The 16471-nt window shown below is 40.5% G+C and overlaps 1 protein-coding gene across 1 annotated transcript in view; it reads right to left on the bottom strand.

Moving 5' to 3' along the window:
• Positions 1-16471, bottom strand: part of PAPPA (pappalysin 1) — a 595681-nt gene that overhangs the window by 189377 nt on the left and 389833 nt on the right. The window contains exons 11-13 of the mRNA XM_030207548.1: positions 14108-14221; positions 10935-11070; positions 5405-5618 (exon numbers count right to left, since the gene is read on the bottom strand). Coding sequence (XP_030063408.1) covers positions 5405-5618; positions 10935-11070; positions 14108-14221 — 464 coding nt within the window. The remainder of the gene's footprint in view (positions 1-5404; positions 5619-10934; positions 11071-14107; positions 14222-16471) is intronic.

Genomic DNA, 16471 nt, shown 5'->3' with positions numbered 1-16471 from the left:
CCCAGTGAAGGAGTTTGAACTGTATGCGGAAATGAGTAGGAAGCCAGTGAAGTGACTTGAGGAGAGGGCTAATATGAGTATAACGACACTGGTGGAATATTAGTCGTGCAGCAGAATTTTGAACAGATTGAAGAGGAGAGAGATGGCTAAGTGGGAGACCTGTGAGAAGCAAGTTGCAATAGTCTACGCGAGAGGTGATAAGAGTGTGGATGAGGGTTCTGGTAGTCTGCTCAGAAAGGAAATGGCGAATTTTGGTGATATTATAGAGAAAGAAATGACAGGTTTTAGTAGTCTGATGAATATATGCAGAGAAGGAGAGGGAGGAGTCGAAGATGACCCCAAGGTTATGAGCTGATGAACAGGAAGGATGAGAGTGTTATCCACAGTAATAGAGAATGGGGGAAGAGGAGAGGTTGGTTTAGGGGGAAAGATAAGAAGCTCAGTCTTGGTCATGTTTAGTTTCAGATGGCGCTGAGACATCCAGGCAGCAATGTCAGACAGGCAGGCTGATACTTTGGCCTGGATTTCTGCTGAGATTTCTGGTGTGGAGAGGTAGATCTGGGAGTCATCAGTGAAAAGATGATACTGAAAACCATTGGATGAGATCAGAGTACCAAGGAAAGAAGTATAGATGTTGAAAAGAAGAGGTCCCAGGACAGATCCCTGAGGTACACCAACTGACGGTGGGATAGAAGTAGAGGAGGATCAGTATACACTAAAGGTACACTGGGAGAGATAAGAAGAAAACCAGGAAAGAACAGAGCCCTGAAATCCAAGTGAGGACAGCGTATCAAGGAGTAGGCTGTGATCAACAGTGTCAAAAGCAGCAGATAGATCGAGAAGGATGAGGATAGAATAGAGACCTTTGGATCTGGCCAGGAACAGATCTTTGGAGACTTTAGCAAGCACTGTTTCAGTTGAATGAAGGGGGTGAAAGCCAGATTGAAGTGGATCAAGAACAGCTTGAGATGAAAGAAAGTCAAGGCAACGACGGTGAACAGCATGTTCAAGTATCTTGGATAGGAAAGGGAGGAGGGAGATGGGACATTCGTTGGTAGATAAGAGTCTACAGTATATTAAAATATATGCTAAGTCCCACACCAAATCCATTTCTGCATTATTTACCCACTAATGTTCATGTACAGCTCTCGTTAACTATGCACTGCTGTCTATAGTAGTTTTATGCATCAGCCCCTTGGTTTGTTTGGCTCTCATAGGCAAAAGCATATACTGCTGCCTCTGGTTTAAAACCTATATTTGCATGTCACAATCCTCCTCCTCCCCTTCCCCACCCCTCTGCCCTTTCAGTGTGCCTGCCTTGTCTGTTTCAGTGAACCTGGAAGAGGTACTGAGTAAAATCAACAAATTAAAAAGTAGTAAATCTCCTGGACCATATGCTACACACCCCAGGGTATTGAAAGAACTCAAAACATGAAATTGTTGACCTGCTGTTAGTGATCTGTAACCTGTCTTTAAAGTTGTCCATAGTACCTGAAGACTGGAGGGTTGCCAATGTAAAGCTGATTTTTAAAAAAGGTTCCAGGGGTGATCTAGGAAATTACAGGCCAGTAAGCCTGACTTCACTGCAGGGCAAAATAGTGGAAACTATTATAAAGAGAATAATTACTGAACACATAAACTAACATGGTTTAATGGGACAGAGTCAGTATGGGTTCAGCCAAGGGAAATCTTGCCTCACAAATTTGCTTCATTTCTTTGAAGGCTTGAATAAAGATGTGGATAAAGGTGAGTTAGTTGAAGACGTGCATCTAGATTTTTAGAAAGCTTTTGACAAATTCCATCATGAGAGACTTCTGAGAAAATTAAGAAGCCATGGGATAGGAGGCAATGTTTTGCTGTGGATTAGGAACTGGTTAATGGATAGAAAAAAAGTGTAGGGTTCAATGGCCATTTTTCTTAGTGGGGGAGGGTGAATAGTGGCATGCCACAGGGATTTGTACTAGGACTAGTGTTATTTAATATATTTATAAATAATCTAGAAATCGGAATGACAAGTGAGGTGATTAAGTTTGCAGATGGCACAAAACTATTCAAAGTTGTTAAATCACATATGGACTGTGAAAAATTGCAGGGAGACCTTAGAGAATTGGAAGACTGGACATCCAAATGGCAGATGAAATTTAATGTGGACAAATGTAAAGTGATGCACATTGGGAAGAATAAACCAAATCATAGTTCCTTGATGCTATGGTCCACCTTAGGAGTAAGCACCTGAGAAAAAGATATAGGTGTCATCGTAGACAATATGCTGAAATCTTCTGCACAGTGTATGGTGGTGGCCAAAAAAGCAAACAAGATGCTAGGAATTATTAGGAAAGGAATAGAAAATAAGACAAAGAATATTATAATGCCTCTGTATCGCTCAATGATGTGATCTCACCTTGAGTATTGCACGCAATTCTGGTCACCATTTCTCAAAATAGATGTGGAGGGGCATAATCGAACACAAACGCCCATGTGTAAGAACGTCCGTCTCCGAGAATGGGTCGTGAAGGGGTGGGCCGAATCGTATTTTCGAAAAAGATGGACGTTTATCTTTAGTCTCGAAAATACGGTTTGTGCCAGGCAAATGCATTGGATGTGGGTGTTTTTGAGATTTGGTCGTTTGTTTGAGCTGGGCGTTTTCGTTTTTCAGTGATAATCGAAACCGAAGCGTCCCAGCTCAAAAACGACCAAATCCAAGGCTTTGGGTTATGGGAGAGGCCAGGATTCGTAGTGCACTGGTCCCCCTCACATGCCAGGACACCAACCGGGCACCTTAGGGGGCACTTTTAAAAAATAAGAAAAAACATTAAATTACCTCCCAGGTGCATAGCTCCTTTACCTTGGGTGCTGAGACCCCTAAATCCCCCCCCAAATCCCCCCAAAACCCATTCCCCACAACTCAACACCATTACCATAGCACTTAATGGTGAAGGGGGGCACTTACATGTGGGTACAGTGGATTTTGGGGGGGGGGGGTTAGAGGGCTCCCATTTACCACCACAAGTGGTACAGTTAGGGGGGGAATGGGCCTGGGTCCACCTGCCTGAAGTGCACTGCATTACCCACTAAAACTGTTCCAGGGACAGGACTTGTTGCTGCTGTATAACCTTGGCACAGCAGTTCACACCGTAAGACTAATCTTGCTGAAAACGTCCTTTATTTCAATAACCGCGTTTGCTCACAGTTAACTGCAGATCAGAGGTTGTGCCCCACTGGCAATGAGTCTCCCTGGTACTAAGATTAGAAGTAGGTCAGAGCTGGCAGAATGGTGTACAATGCCCTCTTTCAGCAACATTCAAGGTAAGAACTAAGTTCTGTAACGTGGCTAACACACGAAAGGGATCTAAAATGGACTTACAAAAATGGCCACTACCTCGTGGACTACCGGAAACAAAACAGGGCTCACTCTGACCCAGTAAGCAGAGGGAAAAGCACCATGGGAGAAGAGCCTACCAACTACCAACATCGTGAGACTGTAACACAAGCTAGTGAAACCACGAAGCCCACCACAATGCATTGCTGATGTGACCCTGCAGTGCACCTGAGAGCCACATCTGACCCAGGGAAAGGCTGTGAGAGGATCGAACACATTCTGCTGTCTTGGAGGTGGGTACGGAATTTGAGGGTGGCATAGAGGCTGGGAAATAAGGTTTTTGCAAGTGGTTTTTTTTTGGTGGGAGGGGGTTAGTGACCACTGGGGGAGTCAGGGGAGGTGATTCCCAATTCCCTCCGGTGGTCATCTGGTCATTTAGGGCACTTTTTAGGGACCTGTTCTTGAGAAAAAAGGGTCCAAAAATAGTGTCCTAAATTCTCACTAAAAATGCCTTTCTTTTTTCCATTATCGGCCGAGCGCGCCCATCTCTGCTTGGTCGATAACCACGCCCCAGTCCCGTCTTCACCACGCCTCCGACATGCCCCCGTCAACTTTATTCGTTTCCGTGACGGAGTGCAGTTGAAGACGACCAAAATCGGCTTTTGATTATACCGATTTGGCCGCCCACGGGAAACGGACGCCCAACTCCCAAACATGGGCGTTTTTCTCCTTTCGAAAATAAGCAGGATAGTAGAATTAGAAAAGGTTCAAAGAAGGTTGACCAAAATGATCAAGGTGATGGAACTCCTCTCATTTGAGGAAAGACTATTATTTTACTCAATGAATAGTTAAGCTCTGGAACTCATTGCTAGAGGATTTGGTTGCAGCAGTTACAGCATATATGTGTATAAAAAAGATTTTGACAAGTTCCTGGAGGAAAAATCCATAGTCTGCTATTGAAATGGACATGGGGGTAGTCGCTACTTGCTTTAGGATTGATAGCATGGAGTTTTGCTACTATTTGTGCTTCTGCCAGGTACTTGTGACCTGGATTTTCCACTGTTGGAAGCAGGATATTGGATTTGGGCTAAATGGACCATCGCTCTGACCCAGAATGGCTATTGTTATGTTCTTAACTAGCAAAGGATTCTTAACTAGCAGAGGAGTCTGTGGGTAGGATCAAGCCAATGGGAAAGCTCTGGGAGCACTGGATTGCTGCTCTAGACACAGGAAGGGAAGAGGTTGAGTTGGGGAAAGTTCTTGTATTATATAAGCTGCTGCATGTAATTGGATAAGGGGGGAAGATAAACAAAATCCTCCCAAAATATGTCCCAACATATTTCTATGGAAGAAGCAGTTCCAACAGCTGCAACATACAAGCACTGATTCACTGTCAAGGATTTACACCTTAATAGTTTTCACCCTCATGTCCTCTCCCAATAATAGACAAATAGAGAATCAATACAAAGAGAAACACGCGCACACACACACATGCTCTGACATACATACATAAACATGCCCATACATACATATATACATACTTGCACAGATACAACAGCCCCCCCCCCCACCACACACACATACACATACACACACACACACACACACACACACACAGAAAATAGAAAGATATATACAAACAGATAACATACAAAATAGGTAGACAGGTGTGTTAGTGCACACACAAACATGCACAGAGGGTTGGAAATATTTCCATGAGCAATGCACTGCATTCTGCCCCCACTTGTTTTTAAAAGTGGGGATGTTTTCTTTGGCAGGGTGTTAACTAGGTGACTGTCTTCCATTTTAGAGTATTCAGTTACATCAAAATAATCAGGATTCCAGAAACTAAACAGATGCTGACAAGAGGTGGGGGTGGGGGGTGGGGAAGAGTTCAAATCTATTGACAATGTCACTGATGAAATGAAATGTGCAATCTGTGCAGTCAGGATACTGCAGCTCTACCAGAAGTACAAAAGGTCAGCATAGTTCATCACCCCCACTATTGCTAATGCCTTGCTCCAATCTTGACAAAGCTAGGAAACAGTGGGTGGTGGTGGAGGAAAGGCTGGTGTAAAGTCTCACCTCTGCTCTGCTGTACTATATATCTCTCCCCTCTGACAGCTGCTGATGGTGATGGGGTCGAAGTTCTGGAAAGAGCGAAGGGCCACCCCAGAGATGGCAACCAAATGGGAGGTGAAGCTAATGAGGACAGCCTGACTGTGGTAGAAAGGGTGACTGAGGTCATGAATGACAGGGATCACCAGGGGATTGTTCCTGCAGCTTAGAACATGGACACCTGTCATGGAAGAGAGAAAAAAAATAAGCAAATGCTTCATTGCTCATATTGACATAAAAGCACACGTCATGAGGCTGACAGTTCTCCAAAGGGTTGGGTGGATTTACCCAACAGACAGTCAGTAACCACACACAGCTTGAGAGCAATTTGATAAACCAGTTTCTGTAAGTAAAGGGTGTTATACTTGTGGAAACAGCTCTTATGAAATTGTGCGTAGGTAAGCAGACCACAAGATGGAGCCTCCTTTTACACAATCAGTGCATAGGTATTCCCTGGGGTGTAATTTGAGTGAAGCTGCAATGTACACATAGAGGGCCAGATTATATATATAGCACCTGAAAAATATGCACAGAACAAATTTCCGCCTAAATGTATTCTATAAGTGGTGCCTAGATTTAGGCGTGGAATATAGAATACATTCAGTTAATATCCCAGCGCCTAGAACTATGTGCATCCATTGGAGGAGTGGCCTGAGGAACTGATTTTGATTCCCACTTCAGGCACAGGCAGCTCCTTGTGACTCTGGGCAAGTCACTTAACCCTCCATTGCCCCATGTAAGCCGCATTGAGCCTGCCATGAGTGGGAAAGCGTGGGGTACAAATGTAACAAAAAATAAAATAAAAAATACCAAGGGAAATGTGGTGTAAATACCAGCATGTAGATTTAGGCACAGAGGGCCATATTCTATAACAGTGTGCAAAATGCCCATTTCCCCGACCATAACCATGCCCCATTTTGGCTGTGCGCATTAGACTTTAGGTGCACTGCATTACAGAATACACTTAGCGAGTTGTGTGCATAATTCAAATTATTGCCAATTAGTGCGCATTATTTCTTGTTAGGTGCTGTTATCAATACTGATTAGCTTGTTAAGTCAATTAAGTTACGCGCATTGTTGGATTTTGGCATGGAACATTAGGCACGATATATAGTATCCAGGGGATATTTTATAAAATATGCTTGGGTAACAAAAACTAACGGAACCTCACTCAATAAATGTCACAACTCAATTTCAACTAGAGAGTGAGAAAAAAACCTCTGTTAATCTGGCACCATAAGGAAATGGTGGGGGGAAAGACCTCAGATGACAGTGGTACCTTTATGGATGTCTATGAAAATTGGGGTATCCAAGCCACAGTTCACAGCTTCTATCATTGGTCATAAAACCCCCTAACCATACCTGTTAATTATTTTTTCATATATACACCATTTAAGTGCAAAACAATTTATTATGGTGCAACCAAAATTAATCTTAAAAATTTGGTAACGGTAGAGTGACCCCATATGAGAGAGGAACAAAAAGCTGTGAACTGTGGCTTGGATGCTGCGATTTTGATAGACATGGATAAGGGTACCACAGTCATCTGAGTTTTTTTTCCCCAACCATTTCCTTACGGTGCCAGATTAACAGAGTTTTTTTTATCACTTTCTAGTTGAAATAAAATATATTTGTACACACCCACGTTACACCTTTGGAGCAGATGTAAAATTTGTGCACTATTAGGGATCATTGTGTGAGTATTTTATTAAGGTTCACAGCTTTGGTGCCATATTATAAAATTAACCATCCACAAAATAGGCCTTCTAGTTAAATTATGTGACTACCAATTTAAATGCCTCATTTCCACCACCCTCAAAAAGGTTTTCAGTACCAAAAGATTTTTTTTAAACCAAAAAATGCACCTGCTGGTTTTCAGAACAAACATTGCTGTTTCATTTTTTGTATTTTCCTTTCAGCCATAAGAAATAAAAAAGCCTCTTTTGTCTTTGTTTTTGAGTTGACCCTGAAATCACCCCTGCACCGCTTTGCCTCCCACAGCCCCTTTTGATAGGAGCTTTATGCAGACCAGGAAAAAGCACTGCAGTTAAAAACAGGTGCTGCTATAATGGAGCCTGCTAAACCTACAGATACGCTTCTTAATCTTGGAATTTCAAATACTTCAGATGTTTGTTCCTCTCTGGCATGACATCATTCCCCAGCCTTTTCATCTTGTGATCCATGACTTCCCTACTTTTTTTCCTTTTTCTTTCAGGCTTGTTCAAAGATAAAGATGAGCCCAGTGGCCAGAGAACTGTCTTGGCTTAAGAAAGGGTAGTGGAAATTCATTAATGTTTGTAAGGGTAAATCTTCTTTCATATACAAGAAGATGTATCCAAATTGTTTTCTTGAGTGGTTTTGTTATTGTTTTCCATGGTAGGACAGAAGATGGTGCACAGAGCAGTGGACATAGAGACAGAGGAGAACAAAAACACTTATGATGTGTCTTTGACTCAAGGAAAGGAAAACAAACTGAAATGAGATTGTTACAAAATCTCACATTCTACTATGAACATTATTAATTATAGCAGAATCATGTTTGCATTCCCATGAATGATAGCAGCGGAAGCAAATACCATTTTGCATGGAAATCTTAACAATGCTGGCCTCGGTCTGCTGGTGCTATTATTACAGCACTGACCAGTGATCACTCCTACCTCAAGAAAGCTTCAAAACTGCTAAGAAAATATGAGGGATGGCTGAGAAAACAGCACCAGCAAGGATTTATGTATTTTTTGATGTAGGTTCTAGCTTTTTTTTTTTTAAGAATTAAAATAAAAAAAGATTTTGTTTTCCTTTAATTTTAAAAATGAAACAAAACAGAAAACATAGTCAAAATGTCTAGTTTTATTGCAAAAGAAAGTACATCCCTGGCTGGTAAGCTAAGAAGTAAGACAAAGGAAGCATTTCTTTCTAGAATGAGTGGTGAATGTAGAGTCTCACAGTGGAGATGATGGAGGTAATCTGAATGAATCTGGGGCAAATCACACAGTTCCTTAATAGGGAAGAAGAGGGGCTGACACTGGAGTATTGATTAAGAAAGGAAAAGGCCCATAAAACCTAAACTTCTAGACTCAGTCACATTATAAAGAAAGGTGTAGCAAAACTAAAAATTAATACATGTCAAAGCTCTGATGGAACGTAACACAACATGGCAGGCTTTCACAGAACAATTTGTAACAAATCATTAATAATCCAAGCTTCTTCGGTTCACTGGTCCACGATTACTTCAGCTTTTGTACCTGACTAGAACGAGGGACGTTCCATTGAGATAAGACAGAAGTTAGCTAACATTGAACATTGCATTAATAGATTAAGATATGGAATATGGAATATGGAGTTCATTGTGACAGTTGTAACCACTTCAGTAAATATTCTAATTCCTAGAAATTGATGTTATTTACAAAATACATAGATTTCTTTAGGTTGTAAATTGATGCTTATTAAGGGATTACTCTGATCGCTTGGCCTGGGAGTAAGGAAGGATTACTTTATTCATATAATGTGATCACCAGGGCCGTGCCTAGGGTCTCTGGTGCCCCCCTGCAGACTATCGGTTGGCGCCCCCCCCCCCCCCCCCCCCCCCCCCGTCCAGCAGAGCAGGAACAGAAGGGAGCAGGCAAGTAAGCCGGACCTCAGGAAAAAATAACACTGTATGTATCCCTCATTGATAAGTCTCTGACTCTAAAGTTTAGCAATTTCATTAAAGCAAAATGTATTTTCACATATCACATCCTATCCAAGGAGAATGTTTTATATATGTCACCCGTCTGTGGTAAAACTTCACACAGTATCAAAATACCTCTAATATGTAGTCGTGCCAGCCGAGGAAACTAACTGTGCTCAGCTCACAAGAGACAGAGTGAACATAAAATAAAACTTCATCCTTAAAAGATAATATCAGATGAATGCATGAAGGTGAATATGAATTCCTGTGAATGGAATCAATTTGATTTACAATAAATCCAGATACTACTCCCTCATATATATATAACAAAAAATTATTTAAGTGGAAAGGAATTATTTGACTGTACTGGTAAACAGAAAGAAATACTCTATTGCATTCTAATCTCCTTTGCACCAAAGGATATAATTCAGATCAAACATTTATCTCTGATCAACTATCTCAGATCAAATATTAAGGTTTCCTTGCTTACAGTCACTTAAATCTACCTAGCCTTTATATAGCTTATAGGATTTAAACACTCTTAAACTGAAATTCACCCTTTTCTATTCTTCATAAACTTCAAGTAATCCTGAAATATTCAGATCCTTTTCTCACTAGAGAAACTTCAATCGCCACCAATCTCTTTTCACTTATATTTTCTCATTTACCACAATCAGGCACTCTTTTATAACTTCAGTCAACAAACACAGGAAGTCACAGCTGGATGTCTCTCTTGGCAAAGGACAGCTCTCACTCTGTTCACTTCCCGGGCAGATTTCTTAACAGAAGCTGATCATCCAATCAGAGAGCTCTATTTGAATGCAGATTAACATACAGACACTCATGGGAATGTTTAGTGAAAAACACCGGACTAATTTGCATATGATTTAAACAAATCTGAGCATATGACAACCAAGTACAGACTCCCAGCACCTGAATTCTGCAATTAGATTTAAGGCAAATACTTTTAAAACTTATTTTTAGCACTTTTAAAATTTCAGGTTCTCTTTAATTTGAATGCTGTTTCAAACTCTGAAACTCACCCTGACTGAGGAGCTAGCCCCAAACTGAAGCATAAATAGCAATCTGGTTGCATTCTTATGTAACTTGAAGAGCATGTCTGCCTCAATTAAGACTGCTCCTTTGCATGAAAAGGGGAGGGCAGCTGAGATAGGAGAATCACAAGTTCAGGTGAAAGATTTTGCAAGTGAGCAAACGGACGGCAGGGCAGTAGCGCCCCCCTGCGGTGCTTACCTCGCTTACTGCATCAGCACGGCCCTGGTGATCACCATTACATAGAAGGTTTTACCTTTTTTCCTGGATGAAATTTCTTAGAATTAACATCATAATAAACCATTTTATATCAGCAAGCTGGAATAATAACATAGTAAATAAAACACCAATATGACCCATCCAGTGTGCTCAGAAAGATTGTTGGGGTTCTATGTGTCAAGCAGTGTGGGTTACTTTCCCCATGACTTCTTAGAAAAAAGGGGTTTTAAGCTTGGTTTACCTCCTCTTGCCTTTTAGGGATCCACTGTTCATATCCCACTCCTTTCTGAATTTCAGCACTAGTTCTGCTTCCACCATCTCTTTTAGAAGAGCATTCCAAGCATCCACTATCCTTTCTGTGACAGGTATCAAACTCCAAAACTATCTGAGTATTTCCATTTGAAGGTCATATTATCAAGGCATATAATAGTGTGCATGTAATGCTCTAGAACCCCCACCTCCCCACACACACACACACACACCTAAAAAAGAAAGAAAACTGGTTCCACACATTAATCAATGAACGAAAGTTCCCAAATGGCATTTACAGATTCTTACCTAGATCATGGCTTTGGTTCTTGGTATCAAATAGTTGAACACTGATCATCTCCTGTCTCTGGTCCATGTAATATGTTCCATCTGTGATCAGGTGAATTATGACTGCTGCAGTAACCACGGGCTGGTTAAAAAATGCCTATCAAGTGAAAAGTATTAGGAGCAGTTAAATGATCCTCACAAGCTTCAGCCATTATAAACCTACATATTGGTTTTTAGTTATGAACTAATGCATATAGGATGACTTCTGGCCATATTTGCTTTACTTCATTTGTTTCTTTCAGTTCTTCAGTAAATTTAAAATGTTGTGATATGACTTTCTTATTTATTTTTTAAACACAGCAGAAGAATAATGCTTACTTGTGTGGTTATCTAGAACACAAATGGGGAGATTGCTGTGTGATGTTTCATAAAAAGGCAAAGATGGGTTTAGGATTATGGAATCCATGAATAGGGATGTGCTTTGTTTGCAAACATGAAAACATCACAATATTCTTCATGTGTTTGAGTTGCTTTGCAACCAAGACACCAGAAACCACATAATGATGTTTTATAATGCAGTTGGTATTATTTATGAAGCCAGCAACATGAAAAAAAATAATGTCTATTCATGATCCTTCTCCCCACCCCTCCATTCAATTTTTACACATAAAAGCAGCTCTGGGCCTCTGCCACTACCACTACCACTCCCCAGAAATTCCCCACATGTAGGATTCCTTTTTACCTGCTTCCAACTTAGCCTAATGTTGGAGCAATGCTAAATGCCAACATTGTTAGAAAAGCAGTCTTGCTTTAAGAACATCACAAATGCTGTACTAACTATGATATCTAGCTTAGGATTTTCAGAGGAACATGTGAAGGGCAATTCTATAAAGGGTTGCCTAGATTTAGATTCCTAGAGAGCAAGTACTATTCTATAATTTACACATGTAGGTGTGAGTCCCATTCATGGTTTGTCCAGACTCCACCCATGTGAATGCCCACTTGTAAACTGCACACTATGGTAGATATGTGTGTATCTACAAAATAGTGCATTGCTGGATTTTTGGCGTTTGCACACATATGTGTACACATGCATGCATATATGCTGGTATTCTAGTCATTTATTGCATATGTGAACAAATATTAGCACCTTCTTTATAGAATTACCCCATAGACGGTCGGTAGCCCAACTGTTTGGGGAGGCTAAAGGGGGCGGAGCTTACCTCCATACGCTCCGTGGCAGCGACGTCAATGAAGAAAAAGACTACAGGCTCACCGCCAGCTTCTCCCTTCTCTCTGCACACAGTGTCCCGTGATGCATTTCCTGTTTCCGCGAGAGCAGAGAGAAGGGAGAAGCTGGCGGCGAGCCTGTAGTCTTTTTCTTCATTGACGTCGCTGCCACGGAAATAAAAGATAAAAATGCGTGGGGCGGGAGGGTGGGCTGCACCACAAGCGGAAGTCGACGATTGGGTTGGGGAGGCTTAGCCTCCCCAAGCCTCTTATACGGGGCGCCTATGAATTACCCCCTTAATGCTGACTTGGAAGAATGTAAAGGGAATCCTGTTTCTAGCTCAGCATAGGGAACTTTAGGGAAGAGAGGGAAAGAAGGGAGATTGGTAGAGACCCAGATCCATTCACTAGTATAACGAGTTGGGTTGAGTTAGAGGCCTGGGACCAAGCAGAACATTTCTTAAGCAGACAGAAGAAGAGATTGAAAGAGGGGTCTTGGATCCATCACAATTATTTTATAAACAGTGGGTGGGAGAAGCAGATCAGGAGAGGTCACCAGGAATTTGTTTCCTTTAATTTATTTCCCTTCAGTACAAGGTAAATTGTTTTTGCACATGTTAAAGTGAAATAAATTGAATTAAACCTAAACAATACAAAAACTAACAAAAACCAGCATGAAAGAAAACCATTTTTGTTGTACACTCCTATCTGTGAGACATCCCAAGCAGTCTTTTTCTTCAGCAGAATTCATATAGGTGCACAGCCTACCATCAGTTTCTTCTTATCTGATTCTCTCGGATTTTGTTTTTTTTCATGTAAAACTTTCTCTACTTTATGCATCTTTGTTCTCAATTAAGGCAAACCATGCAATTGCTTTTATCCTTTAAAATAAGATATGTATTCTCATGCATATTCATTGAAGATATCCTGAAAACCTGTCTGGAATACCTCTAGGACCAGGTTTGGGAACCACTGCCCTAGGGGAAAGCACTGATTATGGAGCTCATTTTCAAAAGAGAAAAATGTCCAAAAAATGGCATAAATCTACATTGGGACCTTTTTCTCACAAAAACGTCCGAATTGGTTTTTTTTTTTTTGTGCTGATTTTTGAGAACCATTTACTGAATCTAGCCCTATATGTGTAAAGTTGGTATTTCAGGACCCTAGAAGTGAATATGTACCATTTTGGAAACCTAAATGTCTTAAATACTCCCTACGCAACGCTGTTCTAGAGGTTTGCTTGTCTGTTTAACCTTAGACCATACTTTTTCTATGAGATTCTGGTTGATGTTATACCGATATTAATATAATGATGTATATCAGCCCTACTGTCACTTTTTCTTCAATTGGTAGTACATCAAATATTGAAATGAATATATAAATAAATAACTCATGTTCTCTGCATTCTCACTAAGCCACTGTGCTGGGCCTTGAACTGCGTAAAACTTCAATGTAGATTACAGGAGATGGGGAATGGATTAAGGGGCCCTTTTACCAAGCTGTGGTAAAAAAGAGTCCTTTGGTAGCAGCAATGGTCATTGTTGCCATGCTCCAGGGCCCTTTATACCGCAGCGGATAAAGAAGGTCGAAAATCGACATGGCCATGCGGTAAAATTGCATTTAGCACATGGTCATGCAGGGGAGGGGGAGCACTTACTGCCACCCATTGAGGTGGTGGTAAGGGCTCCCATGGTAAACTGGCAGTATCTGGGCAGCACATGACACTGCCTGATTACTGTCGGGTTAGCACTGTACTAATAATTACTGACAAAATTTCCATAGTGCCAGGAATGGTGCACGCTCAAGATGGAACTACTGCCAGTGGCAGAATTGGGCCAGCGGTAGTTCCAGATTGCAGCACAGCAACCCTTTAGTAAAAGGGCCCCAGAATGAACTGTATTGGTCCTACACATTGAAAGGTTGAAATGAAGCAACAATAGAAATTCTATGCTCTTGTATCTTACCTTGAGCCAATATGTTTCCTGAGTCATATGGATATTCTGAGGGTCGTCACTGCATGGATACCAAGCATATTGGGACATCTCGTTACTCAAATCAATCACCTTGGTTCGGCACACCTATGGAAAACACAACTTGCTGCATGCCTCAGAAATTTACATGATACATTTTCAAACAAGAACAACTTTACTATTTTTATAACAAAGCTGTGCAGTTGCTTTGGTAGGTACATAGAAATAAGGTACAAAAAATAAGTTATAAATATTTTCTTAACACATGTGTAACTGTCTTTCTCCAATTGCAATAAACTGCTGAAGACAGCATAACTAGCCAAAGCTAGTTACAAATATATTTGGACCAAGAGAAAGATATCACCTACAGCTTTATTTCTATTATATATATTTTTTAATTCTAAAGAAGCTCTTGACAGCTATGTAATGCACAAATTCAAAAGAGTAGGCAGTACTACAAGAAACTGCTTAATAGACTATTAGCCTATTGTGTAATTGACATGTTGCTTCCAGATTTCACTACGTCTACAATGTTGGCTTTCCAACAACCACCCAAATCTGAAGCAAAAATCAATAAAAACAAAGCTCCTAACAGAAGCTCAAAAGAAGAGAATGGCATGCATTCTTGCAATGTAACAAGTTGCAAATTGTGCTTCCACATATTACAGGACACCATAATTACCACCTGGGAAAAAACAGTCATCATAATGGACTCTACTCATGCTCTTCCTCTAATGTAGAAAATATAACAACAGATGCTATGTTTGGGTGACAAGCCAGATGCTAAAGACAAGAATCAACAGTGTTGTTCAAAGTACTAGGACAAAGTACATAAGTAAAAGTAAAAATAAATCTATATTTTAATAATTAAGTAAAAGTACAGTGAAACATACATTAAAAAATGTACTTATGTGAAAGTAAAATAGTCATTGCCTAATATAATAATTTTTGAGTAAAAAGTAAAGGTACCAGAACTATAATGAATGCAAGTATTGTTATCATTTTTATACCAACAACTCTATTGCTTTACAAGTCAATCCACTTTGCTTTGAGTAAAGCTAATTTTTTTTTTAATGACTGTCACTCATACGAGTGTGCTTGTGAATCATTAATCCAGCACAGCTAAAAAGATTTTGAAATTTGAACTGAGCAATTTGGATTTGCTTCTTCCCTGCATGCTCTCTAGGGCTTTAAAATTGCTGCAGTTTCCCTGACTGAACTCACAGCTGTTTCCTGTCACTCCTGCTTCCATAGTGGTAGCAGTTGCTGACGTGAGTAGGAGGTGGCCAAAGTAACCAACCCACCTCTGAGGGATTGTGGAAGGGGCGTACCTAAGGGGCACATCCCTTAATGCATCCTTTTGTGCGATGCTTTGTTGGCATTTGGAGGCCTCTAATCATTGCTATTTCTCTTTATTCTCACCATTTAGGTCTGTTATCATTATTCTAGTGGAATAATAAAATCATAACTGCCTCTTTTTTATTTTGTTTTCAATATGATTATCACATATTTGCTTTCGCACAGGCATTGATTGCTTGTTTAAAAGTATTCCTTAAAGAATGCGAAGAGTCCTGCTATATTGTTTATTTTATTTTCTCATTCTACAGTATCTAGACACGTAATTCATTCTACTAATGGGTTTGATTCCTATGTTGCTATCCCAGTGATATATTCTACAAGATATTATTATCCTTATTGGTTACCAACTTATCACCAAAGGAATCCCTCTAGTTTTTCTCCTAGCTATTTGATTCACAATGATCCAAACAGCGTTTTCTTCACCCAACGCGTAATTAAACTCTGGAACTCATTGCCGGAGAACGTGGTGAAGGCGGTTAGCTTGGCAGAGTTTAAAAGGGTGTTAGATGGTTTCCTAAAGGACAAGTCCATAAACCGCTACTAAATGGACTTGGGAAAAATCCACAATTCCGGGAATAACATGTATAGAATGTTTGTACGTTTGGGAAGCTTGCCAGGTGCCCTTGGCCTGGATTGGCCGCTGTCGTGGACAGGATGCTGGGCTCGATGGACCCTTGGTCTTTTTCCAGTGTGGCATTACTTATGTACTTATGTACTAAACATCATACTAAAAAAGGCTCCAAAACCTTTTGTAATAAACGCCACTTGATTAAAGCCCCACTGTTGAGCAACTTTACTTGTTCTTATTGTTCTCCGTCTGTAGGTTATGTCAATGCTTAATCAGTTGTTAACAAAGCTGTAATTATTAGATTGGATAATTGATGCTCAATTTGATTTTGTTATAACCTCTAAAACTTGGCTACTCGCAAAAGATGATCCTATTATTCTCGATGCACACTCAGTTATTCCGCTCTTCACTTCCCTAGAGCCATAAAAAGG

This window comes from Microcaecilia unicolor, chromosome 6 (genome assembly GCF_901765095.1).
Source record: "Microcaecilia unicolor chromosome 6, aMicUni1.1, whole genome shotgun sequence".
Lineage (NCBI taxonomy): Eukaryota > Metazoa > Chordata > Amphibia > Gymnophiona > Siphonopidae > Microcaecilia > Microcaecilia unicolor.
Note: the sequence above shows the minus strand (reverse complement) of the source record. Positions and strands in the feature narration are given on the sequence as shown.